We start from the raw sequence: 13,982 nt of genomic DNA on the forward strand, positions 1-13,982 counted from the left end.
GCAACTCTCATATTGCAGTTTGCTCTGGGAATTATGATGATGTGCTCTGGGAATTATTAATGTGGAGAGATGATGATGATGATGATGATGATGATGATGATGGATTTCCATGTGATCTTGCAGCAGAGCATGCACTGGATGCTCCTTGCACCATCATGCTGCCATACAGAAGCTCCCTTTAACCTGGGCACAAGCATTTCCCAGCTGTTCAGGATGGAGCCATGTCACATCATGGCACACCAGGTGGCCACCAAGTCCCCTCCACCTCACCAGCACTGAGCTTGCTATGAAACTCAAGCAACTTTAAAGTCATGCTGCTCCCTTTCTGGAAGAGGGGCTGGTGGTTTCCCTGCTGCCAGAAGAGAGATGGGATATTTGTAGCCTAAACAGGTTTTTCATCCTCTTCTTCTGGCAGAATCTCCCCTTCTGTCTCCTAAATATAAAACATTAAATGTTTAGGGTATCCTTTATTTTTCTTCTGCTTTTAAGATTGTAATTCAAGCCAGATTAGCATGGTTTCCTCTTCTGTTTTATAGCCCCATCCTGGCCCCAAGTGAGCTCTCCTAATGCTCTCAGATGTTCCTCTAATGGCTTACCTAGGCTGGAACTGGATACCCTTTCCTAATGGATTGCTAATAGCCTGTTTCTGGTTTTACAGGCTCCTTCAGTTAACTTACAACAGCAGCAATCGCCACGCTCACACATGCAATCTCCCTGCGAGAACATCTGCACACTCACCCCTAGATGCAGGCGAGTGGCCAGACAGCGTCCTGAGCATCTTTGGAGGCCCCAGGGCAGGCCTTGCACCCGATTTTCTCCCACCCCCATAGCACTTGCTGGAGCAGGATCTCCCCTTTTCCCAGTTTCTGCGAGGAGATCCTCTGCACTGAGCAGCTCGGGGAACATCCCAGAACACAGCAAGGCTCAGAAGGTATTTCTTCAGTAGCATCAGAGCTGTCAGCTGGGCCAAGGGAGGATTTCCTCCAGTGGGTTGCCAGCAATTTGCAGATGCCATCGTGAAGTCTAATTGAACCCACTGGCCACGCTGACAACATGAAATGTTAACGAACCGTGAGGCAGGCTACTCCTCAGATCTCGAGATTTGCAGTAAAAGGTCATGAGATATTTAAAGCTAATAATGTGGTTGGGTTCTCTCCTTCCTCTTCTGTTTTGCAAGCATTAGAGCCACATCTGTGAGCATTTGCAAAGGCTGGAAACATCCTTCTTTGGAAAAGCAAGCAGAAGTGCTCCCTCTATCCCAGGATTTTAGGAGCTGGGGTCACAGAGCCCCCAGTGCAGGCGTTCTGTGCCAGCTTTACTTCTGAGCAGCTCTGCTCTGGGCAAACCATCATAGAGTCATTATGGTTGGAAAAGACCTCTAAGACCATCAAGTCCAACCATCAAACTAACATTACCATGGCCTTTAAACCATGTCCCAAAGAGTCACGTCTACATGCTGTTTAAGCACTTCCAGGGACAGTGACTCCACCACAGAATCACAAAATATTCAGGTTGGAAAAGACCCTCGGGATCACCAAGTCCAACTGATAACCCTACTCTAGAAGGTTCACCCCTAAACCGTATCCCAAAGAACGACATCCAACCAACCTTTAAACACATCCAGGGATGGTGACTCGACCCCCTTCCTGACAGCCTATTCCAGTGCCTGACCACTCTTTCATCAAAGGAATGTTTCCTAATATCCAATCTAAACCTCTCCTGGTGCAGCTTGAGGCCATTCCTCTCATTCTGTCACTTGATACTAGGAAGACTGATGCCCTACCTCACTCCAACCTCCTTTCAGGTAGTTGTAGAGAGCAATGAGGTCTCCCCTCAGCCTCCTTTTCTCCAGACTAAACAATCCCAGTTCCCTCAGGCACTCCTCGTAAGGTCTGTTCTCCAGACCCTTCGCTAACTTCATTGTCTTTCTCTGGACACACTCCAGCAACTCAATGTCCTTCTTGCAGTGAGGGGCCAAAACTGAACACAGTGCTTGGGGACAGGAATGGGCAATTTGCAGCCAAGTATTTAGTGGCTGGGTTTGTTGGTGTGAGAAAGGCATGGTCCTCTCTGCTGGCCACCCTCTCTCATAATGCTGGGGCTGGCTGCCAGGCTCATCTCGCAAGGCAAAGCAACATTTTTTTGTCAAACAGGTGAATCTCACAGGCTGTCTCTGGGAGTTCCTGCCTTGGGGCAGCTTGAAATAACCTCATAGTCTGCTAGTGCATATCCAGCCTGCAGTGGGCCAGGGGGAGGCATGGAGCTGGGGAAGGTGATTAGTGCCACTGCCTGCCACATCTGCATCCCTGTTGTCATGGTGACAGTGTCACTTTGCAGTGAGTGCACTTCTTTGCACCCATTTGCATCCCCCTGTGCCTCTGCTGCTTGTCTTGTGCTCCCTCTCTTTTCAAGGCAACTTTGGCAGGGAGGTCACCCTGAGTGAACTGGATTACAGCTTCACGCCTGGTAGCTTTTATTGCAGCACTTCTCTCCCTTCCCCTGCTGGCTCCAAAGTCAGTGATTAAAAAAGGGAAAAAAATTAAAAATAGATGTGAGCAAAGTGATGAGGCTGTAATAGTGTCGCTCACAGCTCAGCATGGGACAGGCTGGGCTGGAGCAGAAGTTGTCTCAAAAGGGGATGGGAGGTGGGAAATGCTAAGAAATCACCTCCTCCATCCCCTCCTGCAGCTCCAGAGATGGAGTTGGGCTCAGGATCCTTGACTGGCACTATCTGGGTGCCCTCAGCCCCTCTTGCAAACTACTGGTGATCTAAAAGTACTGAGCACACAGTAGGATCAAGCCTCCAAAGGCAACTATAAAGGTGCCACTGGGCAGCAGAGCACACAGGCCTACAGTCTTGTGCCTGTGCTTGTCTGTGAGCTTGCACAGTTACCTTACAGTAGGATGCTGCCAGCAAGCTTCGCTTTCCTTGCCCACATGCATGCCATGTCAGATATGTGCCTGTGCCCTATGATGCCCATGCACAAGCCACACCCATCTGCTTTCACCTCCAGCCCACTGCACCAGTGTGGTAAATGCACCTGCAGGCAGCAGATGCCAGCCCTGGTGAGGTTTAGGGCTGGTGCTGAGAGCCCTGAACATCCCCAGTCCCATCTTCCCCACTGCCGCAAGCAAAAGCGAGCTCTGCCAGTTGTCACTTGGCAGGGGGGGACAGCGCATCTGGAGAAAGAGTCCCATTATTAACGAGCTTGCAGCTCCACTTTCAAAGTTGCTCTTTATTTTAAGCCAAAAGGGAGCCGTTCAGACGCATCTGGTGTGACACAACCCAGGCTGCAGAGGAGCCTTGCAATAACTCGTCCTCCCAGACCCGCAGCAGGGCTGAGCTATGTGCAGCAGCTGCAGCTGCACGGCAGCCTTCTTGGAGTCGGGGGATGGGGGGTGGGGCAGTCACGGCAGGAACCGCAGCTCAGACCTTGATGGGTTCCTCTACTACTGAGACAGCAGAGAATAAGGAGAGTCATTCCCTTTCCCAACTTTTTATTTATTCCAAAGTCTGGGCAGAAAGTTTTGTCTGGGGCTAGCCTGTGATTCCTGTGGCGCTGTGGAAGGAGGAGGTATTTGGGGGCTCGTTTATTAGTAATGAGTGTCAGACCTCTTTGCTCGCCAGACGTGGCTTTGAAAGGGAAAAAGCAAAACATTTCTTTTCTGCTTGGCAACGTCATTTCACAGGCTGCAGTGGCTGTTTGCAGCTACCCTCCTGAACTTCCCAGCAGTGGGGTGGCGTGCTTGGGGTTTAGTCCTGCCTTTGGCTTAGCCTTTTCCCCAGGGCAGGTGGGAGCCCACCTGGTTCCCCTTGGGATCACAGGAATAAAAGGCATCTGAAACAGCAGTTATTTGTGTAGCAGGAGTATCTGCAAAAATCATTGCAGCCAGGTGCTGGGATCCAGCTACTTGTTCTGGAGAAGAGAGGCTATGAAAGTGAGCCCACTAGGGTGCCCTGTCCCCCTCCCAATTCCCTTTTCCCCCATTATTCAGGTTAACCCTGGGAGCATCCAGAGTTGGAAGAGGCTGCAAGGACATGAGATGCATGCCAAACCTGTGCTGTGCTCTTACAGGGGCTTTCCTTCTACCTTCTCCCACAGCTGTGGGTGACACAGGCTGTGTGAAGAGATCAGTTTCACCCCACAATAGCTTAGGAAAGGCAGGTTCATCCAGGCTTGATACAACACTTGGGACAGGCACATAGTCTCTGTCCTGGCATGCACAGAGATGGTCCATTCCTGTCCTGGGCCTGAGGGGTGCCAGCCCCCATCCCCACCTTGCCAGCTTCCTGGCAGTGAAGCACCCCCTTCTCATACAAGGAGCTTTGCTAGGGAGCATGAGGTGTCAAGGAATGGAAAGCAGAGCCACTGCCACCACAAGGGAGCCATCAAACACATTTTCATGTGGGATGCAGGGAAGAAGGCATCTGATCCCCCCTTCATCTCCTCCACCTCCTTCCAACCCACACCAGCTGCTGGGGCAGGGATGCTTGTGGTTTTCTCCCCCTACTCCCATCCCTTCCAAAGGCCATCTGGGCTTCAGACCTGCCTCTGTTTGCAAATAATTGCTACCTGGTCATGCTAGACCAGGAGCAGAGCCTGGGTAGGATCAGAGCACAGCTAGGGCTAGGGCACCTGGCAGAGTGAGCTGGACAGATGCAGGGGGACTCCAGGGCAGGAACAGCTTCCTTAACTCCTGCTGCACTGAGCACTACAAGGCAGTGTCACCAGTCTGTGGGCAAGGACTGGAATGAGGGCACACATGGATGTCTCCATTTGGGTTGCATGGTATGGCTGACATATGCATGTTCCCAGGCCCCCAGCATGTGCATGGGGGAAGAGCAGAGGCAGGCAAAGCCAAGTGTTGGGAAATCCTCTCTTCCACCTGCCTTGGGTGTCTGTCCCCATCTCATGAATGTGGCACCATACATGGGCACTGTCTGTTGCTCAAGAGCTGCGTTATCTTTCCAAGCTGGCGATCGGTGGTATGTGGCCATGGCAGGGAAAGGGGTCCCAGCCTATGCTGTCTCCAGCAAGCTGTTGGCTGAGTTACTGGGTTCCAGGGCTTTTTTGAAATTTCTCTCTCTCTCTCTTTTTTTTTTTTTCTTTCCTCTTTGCAATGCTAATAGCTCTGCATTGCACTAGCTACTTATCCCTCATTAATCTGGGCAGCACTTCACAGCCAGCCAGAGTGACTTTTGGCAGGTGCACAAAGGCAGGCAGAGACATGCAGACCCCCCGGCCAAAAAAATTACCATGTGCAGCCTTCCTCCAACTTTTGTCTGTGTGGGGCAGGGCTGCAGATTAAGGAATTTCTCCCACTGCCTTTGATGTTGTGTGTCCATCCATCCCTCACGACCTCCCCAGTGTGCCCCCACCTAGCTCTTCCTGTCTGTGTCCAGTTGGACCCAGTCCTTGTGTGCTTTCCCATCTGCTGCTGCACTGCTGTGCCGAGCCACGGGCACCTGCCCAGGGACTTTCTCACCCACCAGTGCAAATGCTGGATATATGCCCTCGCTGCCCAGCTCAGAAGTGCTGCATGCAGACATGGTATGTGTGGGGAGAGATGAATGCTGTCATCTATGCCTGCTCTTTTTCCTGCTGCTTAAAGAGGGGCTTGAGGTAGAATCCTCCTGAGTTCTGCAATGAAGGTCCTCCAGCCTGGATCCTGGGGGAACATCCCTCCCTGCACAAGGCACAGGCTTGGCTCTATTATTCCTGTGATGTCCCATCTGCAAACACTCAGCTGCAGGCTGGCTGTGGCTGGGGAAAGGCAGGAATTGCTCCCAAGAGGAAGCACTCAGCCAGCAGGGTTCTTTGGGCTGGAGAAAACTATCTGGATGGAGCAACAGTCTGGCTAGGCCTGTGAGACCTCAGCAGGGCTGGTCTGCCTGCAGTCTGCTTGCTGTGGGGCTCAGGGAGCAGCTGGAAGGGCTTGGAGGATACTTAAAGACCTACAGAGATCTACACATGAGCTGGATAACTCTGGCATCTTGCCTAGCTTATTCCCTGCTTTCAAGGCACCCCAGGCCCAGCACAGGCCAAGCTGGGAGAAACAAGTTTGCAGGAGACTGGTAGCTCACCCAGTGAGGTTTCATTTAATCTAATTGTCATTAGGAATGAATTGAGGTTGATCACCTTGGCATTGCTGTCTCAATGGGCAGATGCCACCAAATGGCTCTGGGCTGATCCCTTCCAGGCAGGTCCCTGCTGTGTGGTGTCCACAGCACTGCACACAGTGCATCCCATCCTGCTGTCCCCACAAGCAGCACACCTGTGAGCAGTGACGGGAGCTGGTGGCAGAGGCATGAATCCTGGGGTCTGGATGGCAGGGACAGCCTCACTGTGCCATGAGGCTGTGGGGAGGTGACTTGCAAAGTGTGACGCTTTGCATGGACCAAGTGATTAACATCCTGGTGTATCTCCTGTCCTGCCTTGGCCATGAAGTGCCATCCTTGAGTGCCTTGCCCATGAAGATGTGTTCATAGAATCTTAAAGTCATTAAGGTTGGAAAAGACCTTTAAGATCATGGAGTCCAACCATAACTCAACTACCAAGACCGTTAAACATCTTGAAGTGCCACATCTCCTATGAGAAGAGGGTGCAGAAACTGTCTCTGCTCTGCTGGATGCAGCAGTGTGTACCAAGAGCCCATCACCTCTGCAGCATCTGATCCAGCTCTTGTTTTGGAGACCCATGGCATGGTGGGAAAGTGTCCCCTGGATGCAGGTACCAGTTGTCCCACTGCTGAAACTTAGGGCTTAGGCACATCTCAGCCTGGTTTGAACCCTGCAGTGAAACCACTGGCATCCCCTGTTTGCATCCCATCAGCACTGTGAGTGTCAGCCCCAAGGTTGGTGGTGAGAGGAGAGGCAGGGCTCAGTCTCCCCACCACACAGCCCCAAAACTGGAAGCAGTGAGGACAGATGCATGCCTCTCAATGCTGCTCCCTGATGGCTGGCAGAGGGCTTGCCTCCAGATGTGTGGGGTTCCTGTGGGCTCAGGCTAGACAGTGTAAGCAGTGGGGAGTAAAGAGCTCAAGGGCCCTGAGAGCATCCCTGGGAGAGGGAATAGGGAAGTCTTTCACTTGGAACAAGAAAGCAGAAGTGCCCCCTTTCCCTGGTAGGGTTTCCCCCTGTGCAGAAGGGATTAAAGCTGTGCTGGGGTGTTGCAGCTTGCTGTACTGAAGGGACTGGAAAAGAGATGGGTCTTTCTTGGGGTGGGTTCCTACTTTATGGTCCCCCTGCAAGCACTGGGATGATAAGATTAACCATGCCTGCCACTTTCTGGACCGTCCCATGCATCCTTGCTATGCACACCATTCCCACATGTGTTAACCAGCAGTGAGAGGGCAACCTTGTCCCAGAGGTGCAGACCCAGGTATCCTCTGTGCACCCTGATGGTGTAGCATTTCTGTCTTTCAGGATGTGATCAAGGGCAGGGCAAAAGTTCTGGGGTCCATCTTGCTCCTGTCATTGGAAGGAGTTCTTAATAAAACTCAGCTGTTGGTGTTCCTTGGGGCTGCAGGATCCTGTGTCTGACCTTCTCCTGTGTGGCTGGGGAGACATAGAAGACCCTTCATGAGTTGTGCCATGATGTTACCTCAGTCCATGAAGTGTCATTTCTTCTGCTCGTGGATGAGTGCCTGGCTGAGCTGCATGAGACTTGCACCATCCCTCATCCTCCCCAGCATCTTTATTATCAATGTGTGTCAGGAAAGAAGGAGATAGATTTGTGTCTGCCAGTGTACCAGGGAAGGTCAAGGGGTGGCCCCTAGTCCCTCCCATGCAATGCACAGGCAGCCCAGTATGGGAATGAAGCTGGCAGTATGTTAGTCCTCATCCTTGGAGACTGGATGGAGGGCAATCTCCCATGCAGCCCCTGTGGGATGTTTCTGCCCTGGTTTCCTCCATGCCTTTAGGACCCTGAGGCCAAGCCTGGCTCCATGTGTGGAAGGTCACTTGTGTGCTGAGTCCTCCTGCTCTGTCACTTAGCTGTATTTGCCCACTGGTGACCTGGCAATGGGGCTACATTTCTGCTGTGTGCCTGCATCTGTCTGTACTTGAGCCAAGCTCTGAGTAGGTCAGAGATGCCTGGAAGGTATGGACACAGTCTGGTATTAAACCATTGCACCAGCAGCCACATCCCCAGGAGGATGACAGGACCTGCCATGTCCAGGCAGCAGTGACAACAAAACAGAGGCAATTTTTCTAGGAAAGACAGATGCATACGTTTTGATCCTTGTCCAGGGGCCCAGCCAGAGGGATGCAAGCCAAGCTGGTGGGATGCCAACAGGCAGAGGATGATGGTCACTGGAGATGTGGGGTGGGGGGGCAAAACATCTCTCAGCCCTTGCAGTGATGCCCAGAAACTGCTGCCCAGGGTGTCCAGCTCCCAGCTGCTGCAACATGTTTGAGCAGTGTGCCGGCACATCTGCTAGTTTCTGGTGACCTCTAGAGGAAATTGCTGTGCTCTGGCATCGAGCGTTTAGGAGCAGGACAGGGTCTCACCAGACTTTTGGCTTAGCTGCAGCTGGAGCGTTCTTCCCCTGCATCCCTGTCCTGGGCTCCTGCTTCTGCCCAAAACCCCGCAGAACTTCCTAAAGTGCTGTGAGAGTTCAATTATCATCCTCTAGCTGAGGTAAACATGCTCATTGTACCCCTCCCAGTGCCAGGGGTGTCTCTGACCATGCTTTCCTCCCTGCCACTGCCCTTAGGTCGAGCTGTCGGATGGGACATCACACACCATCACAGATGCCTATGCTGGCAAGGAGTACATCATCCAGGTGGCAGCCAAAGACAATGACATTGGCACATGGAGTGACTGGAGCGTGGCTGTCCATGCGACACCCTGGACAGAGGAACCCAAGCATCTCACCACTGAGGCCCAGATCACAGGTGAGACCCCCACAGGTGAGACCCCCCTTCCTCCCTGTCTGTGCCCATGGCAAAGAGGAAGGCAGAAATTCTGGATGAGGGTCCCCCCTGTCCAGCTCCATGCAAGTTTCATCTTCAGCCAAGGAGATCCCCCCAGCACACAGTGGGGCTGTACCCCTTCATCATACACTTCACCTCCCACCCATGGGCCTGGCAGCAGGTGCAGCTGACTTAGCTCCACCTGGCTTTGGCATCCCTCTCCTCAGGATGCTTGTGGATGTGACAATGAAGCTGGAGGGTTTTTCAGGGTTTTTATTATTATTATTATTATTATTATTATTATTATTATTATTATTATTATTATTATTATCATTATCATTATCATTATCATTATCATTATTATCATTATTATCATTATTATCATTATTATCATTGCTGTTGTTGTTACTATTCCCTGGAGTGCTGCCTTCCCCCAGCCTTCCTTCTCCTGTCCTATCCTCTCCACACCTCCACCCCTGCATAACAGCTCGGAGTGATGCCAATTCAAAATAAAAGCCACAAAGTTAACAAGCCTCTGTTTCTAGGAAAGAGCTGGGACTGTGTCCAAATGGGTGTTATGAGCCCTCTGTTTCCCAGAAGGGCTGGAGTGGACCCTGTGCTGGTTCCTCTGGATGGCACTGGTGGCAGGGTGGGGGAAGCTCTGGCATGCGGACTGGCAGTGATGAGGCTTCTATCTGGGACCACTCATGTGAGCTGGCCAGATGTGTTTGTGGGGCGAGGGGGTCACTATGCCCATCCTCCAAAGCCCAAGTTGTGTGAAGACCCTGGCAAGCAGTCACAAACAGAAACCCCTGTGGGCCCTGGAAATGCTCCCTGGTTGGGGATGCAATAGGTGCAGGTCACACAGTACTGGCAAGTGGAGAGACACCCTCCTGTGCAGAAACAGCACCCAACAGAGCACCTGCAGGGGTTGGCAGCAGCAGGGGTTTGTGACCCCTCATCCTCAGGAGGTTAAACCTTGTACACCTTGCAGCAGCACTGGTGTCTGGCTTCTACACTTGCTTCTCTGTTTGCCTGCATTGTGCTCATTGTGCCACGTCCACCACACCTGCCTGCTGCCTGTGCAGGCACATGCATGTCCCTCACACACACATACACACACCCCTGGCTGCAGCACAGCTGTTGTGAGATACTCTGGCTCTGGGGCTGAGCCTCACTATGACACCTCAGTGGAATCTGAAGAACACCAAGACAGACCCACTGGGGCACCCTGCATTCCCTGGGTGTGACTTAGGTTGCCCCAGCCTTACTGCCCATCCACGCCCTCCTTGCAATCCTGAAGCCCTGTGTGGGAACAGGCAACCCATCTGGTCCTGCACAGCAAAAGACAAGCCCCTTGAGCTAGCCCAGCAGCCACAGCCATGTCTGGAACGTGCCCTGGGCAGGGAATATTGTCTGCTGAGCACTTGTGAGCAAGTCCTGACTTTGTAGCCAGAACTACCACAGAGCAGCCTGGCCAGGAGGCAGGTGGGGCCAGGAGGGACACCCAGCTCTGTTGAGTGGTGCAAACATCCAAGCAGTAGGTTCAATGTCTTACGGACCACACCATCCCCTGGCTCCTTGTGCCAGCCTCCCATCTCAGCCCTAGTGTGGCATGGCAGTGAGAGAGGCAATATGGGGACAGGAGGGTGCCGTGTCCCCACTGGTAGGGAGCAAGACTGCACCACAGGCATCATGAGGCACCCCAGCTCCTCTCACCATCCACTCTCCCTCCCTGCAGAGACAACAAGAGCGAGCACCTCCTCTTTCATGCCACCACCCACCACCAAGATCTGTGACAAGGGGGCTGTGGTGGGCAGCGGGGCCGTGGCAGTGTGTTGGACAGCTGGACTGGTCTTGGCTGCCTATGGTGTCCTCTTTATTTAGTGAGTATCTACCAACCCAGGGTGTAAGAGACACAGCATGGGTGCTGGGAGGGAGCAGGAATATGGGAAGCCCAGGGGGTGTTCCAACTAGGCTATGGGTGAAAGGCACTGAGATTGAGCCATTTGGGGTTTGATGGGGGTTTTTGCAGTTTTTTGTAAATGGCACCAAATCTGATTGCTTTTCCAGACTGCGTATGCTGGCAGAGATCTCAAAAATGGCTTTTCAAACATTTTCTACAAAGCCTGCAAAGGGATTGGTCTTTGATGGCTTGTTCCTCCCCACTGTAGGTTTTTTGGAAAAAGAAATCAAATAGAAAACTAAGGCCTTTTCGTAGTGATGGAAGAAAAATTGTCTGAGATCAGAGAATTCAAACATGCATCTCAAAAAAGCCTTTTGTTTGGCTTAGATGGAGCTGGCAGCCTGGAGAGCCCCAAAAAGCCCTGTTCCACTCTGGGACAGGGTTGATGTCTTATAGGTGTCCCCACCCCTTCTACTGCCTAAAGACTGGGGGATTGGTCCTGGCAGCAGCCATGTGTGTCACTTTGGAGGATAAAGGATGCGCCACCGCTCCTTTGGTGCCCAAGGAGGTGCCATTCAAGGCAGCTTCCATGGGCATGGGGTCCTTTGCTCCCCTCCAGCCATATCATTTCCATGTGTAATGTTAGCAGTGCCAGTGGGAGAGGTGGTAGCACACAGCCAGATTGCATGGGCAGGGTCCACACCTGGGAGGAGGAGGGGATGGGTTTGGGCACCTGGGTTCTGGATGAATTTCCCTGTGGAAAGAGACCAAATTCTGCTTGGCGTGTCCCAAGGGTGATCGGTTATGGTGAAGCAGAGAGTGGCACAGTGACCCCTCTTCTCCCAAATTGCAGATCCCCATCTGTTCATCTGTCGCAGCCCAGCGCAGACACCTGCCCACCACCCACCTCATTGCCCCCTCCCGGGTTGAGTCTCTTATCTCTTCAATTTTGCACACGTTGAGGACGTATCACGCTTCTCACCATCCCTTTGGAGGAGGACAGAGCTGCCGCCGTCCCCTGGGGAGTCGTGAAATCCGATCCCAGCCCTGAGCCCTCGAGGAGTCGCACTTGTCCCCGCCATCCCCGTTACCCTTTCCCCGGCAAGATGAAGTGAGCCCGGGCATTGTGCCACAGCTGAGGACCCCGCTCGTACAGCTAACCCCCCCCCACGCCAAAGACGTGCCCACCGCCCCGCCGCCTACTCGGGTGACAGGGGGCGTATTGGTGCACCGAGAAAAGGGGATATGAAACTGGGGGGGGTGGTGAGGGGAATGATGCTCTCAGCTGTGTACCCTCTACAGCAGAAGGGGGTCTCCCAAGAACCAGACTTGCTTCTCCAAGCTCACAGCTGCATGGCGAAGCTGGAGGGGTGCATGGGTGGGGGTCTTCTGACCCTTCCTCTGAGGGGATGGTGGAGGGAAGAACTGATGTCTTTCACAAGTGTGGTGGGGAGCAGGGAACTGGCAGGGTTTGAATGGAGTAAAAGGAACATCAATAAACCTCCCCCCTGCACCTTGGAAAGCACCTGGGAGAGCTGTCCCTCCAGCTCCCCAACCACAGCACCCTGCGGGAGCCTTCGCCACCCCCAAACCCATCCCCACATCACACCCAAACTTAAACCACATTGGATGCAGGGAATCACCCTTGTTGACACATTTGTCTCGTTCTCCAACAAAAGCAGAACTCCTCTGCTGTTGCCTTCAGAGCTGGAGCCCTGCAGACCCATCCCACGCTGTCCCCTGTTGTTCCCCGGCTGTCCCTGTGCCTGCTCTGCTCTCCTCCCCGTCCTGCCCCAAGCCCTGTTTTGTAAAGACAACCTCCTCTTGCCCCTCCTGCCTGGACCCAAGCGCAGTATTTAATACCGTACGTCCTAGTATTCCCACTGTTGACATGCTGTATTTGAATTTTTTATAGATGTATATATATAAAAAAATCAAAAAAAAAACAAAAAAATCAAAAAAATTTTAAAAATAGAGGGGATAAAAAAAAAAAAAAAAAACAAACAAAGCTCACACAGAGACAATGCACACACACACACACACACACACATGCACCAGGAGAGACGGTCTTCATTAAATGATCATTTCATGATGACTGGCAGCCTTGGGTGTTATTTCCCCTCTGGGTGGAGTGGGTGGGTTTGGCTGCCTGCTCCTGCACGTGGTGCTGGCTCTGATGAGACGGATTTGGGAATGGCAGTGGGGGACATACAGACACACCAGAGCCTTTCTCGGGGCTCGAGCCCATAGCATCATGTCCTCAGGGAGATAGGGGAACTCAAAAATGGGCCTTTAGGACATCCTGAGAAGGTGCAAGGAGCATGCCCATCCTGGGAAACACCTGGTGATGTAAAGAGGATGGTTGCCACTATTCCATGTGGCACTTGTGCTATGATGAGGAGGTGCCACATGCTATTGTTCATGGGCCCTCAGGGATTCCATGTTTCCCCAAACTCTGGCTGCACCCTGACTGCTCATGGGCAGGCAGGAGGATGGAGACCTGCCTGTGGCTTGCTGCCGCCCAGAGGCTGGAGGTGGCACATAGTCCCAATTAATGCACTTTCCTTGTCTGGTTAATAATTTCACATCAGGAAAATGTCACTGGCCCGGGTGCTGTGAATTAAACATCCATCAAGGCAGGGTTCACTGGCACCCACTGCAGGGGCAATGGGTGCAGCAAAGCACACTATGTTGAGGTCTGGGCTCACCCCATGTGTCCTGCTTGTGAGCACCAACTGGAGCAGAGATGTCATTAAAGAAGACCCAACCTGTTATCAAATTATGTGCCCAGTATCCCAACAGGAGAGAAAGAAAGGAAGGGAGGGAGGAACGATAGAAGGCAGGAAGGACAGAAGGCAGGAAGGAAGGCAGGAAGGAAGGGAGGCAGAAAGGGAGGGAAAGAGGAAAGGAGGGAGGGAAAGGAGGAAGGCAAGGAGGAGGTGAAGGAGTCATAGCCCTAGCTCTGCAAAGCCTGAAGGCAGCACTAAGCTAGTCACTAGCTCCAGCTGGGCACTTGCTGTGATTTTACCATGCTGGGGCTTTATTAGAGAAGGTCTCATTCCCAAGCAGACCTGCCACTAGCTTGGCTGTGTCAGCAGCAGCACTGCCCTGTGTGCTGGCTTAGTGCTCTGGTTAATGTTCCGTTACCAGACAACATGC

At 52.6% G+C, this 13,982-nt stretch overlaps 1 protein-coding gene across 1 annotated transcript in view; it reads left to right on the forward strand.

Annotated features, from left to right (window-relative positions):
* LOC128979933 (ciliary neurotrophic factor receptor subunit alpha) overlaps positions 1-10,804 on the forward strand; it is a 71,597-nt gene extending 60,793 nt beyond the window's left edge. The window contains exons 6-7 of the mRNA XM_054398325.1: positions 8,719-8,899; positions 10,659-10,804. Coding sequence (XP_054254300.1) covers positions 8,719-8,899; positions 10,659-10,804 — 327 coding nt within the window. The remainder of the gene's footprint in view (positions 1-8,718; positions 8,900-10,658) is intronic.
* The last annotated feature ends 3,178 nt before the right edge of the window (positions 10,805-13,982 follow it).

The sequence above is a fragment of the Indicator indicator genome, assembly GCF_027791375.1.
Source record: "Indicator indicator isolate 239-I01 chromosome Z unlocalized genomic scaffold, UM_Iind_1.1 iindZ_random_scaffold_45, whole genome shotgun sequence".
Classification (NCBI taxonomy): domain Eukaryota; kingdom Metazoa; phylum Chordata; class Aves; order Piciformes; family Indicatoridae; genus Indicator; species Indicator indicator.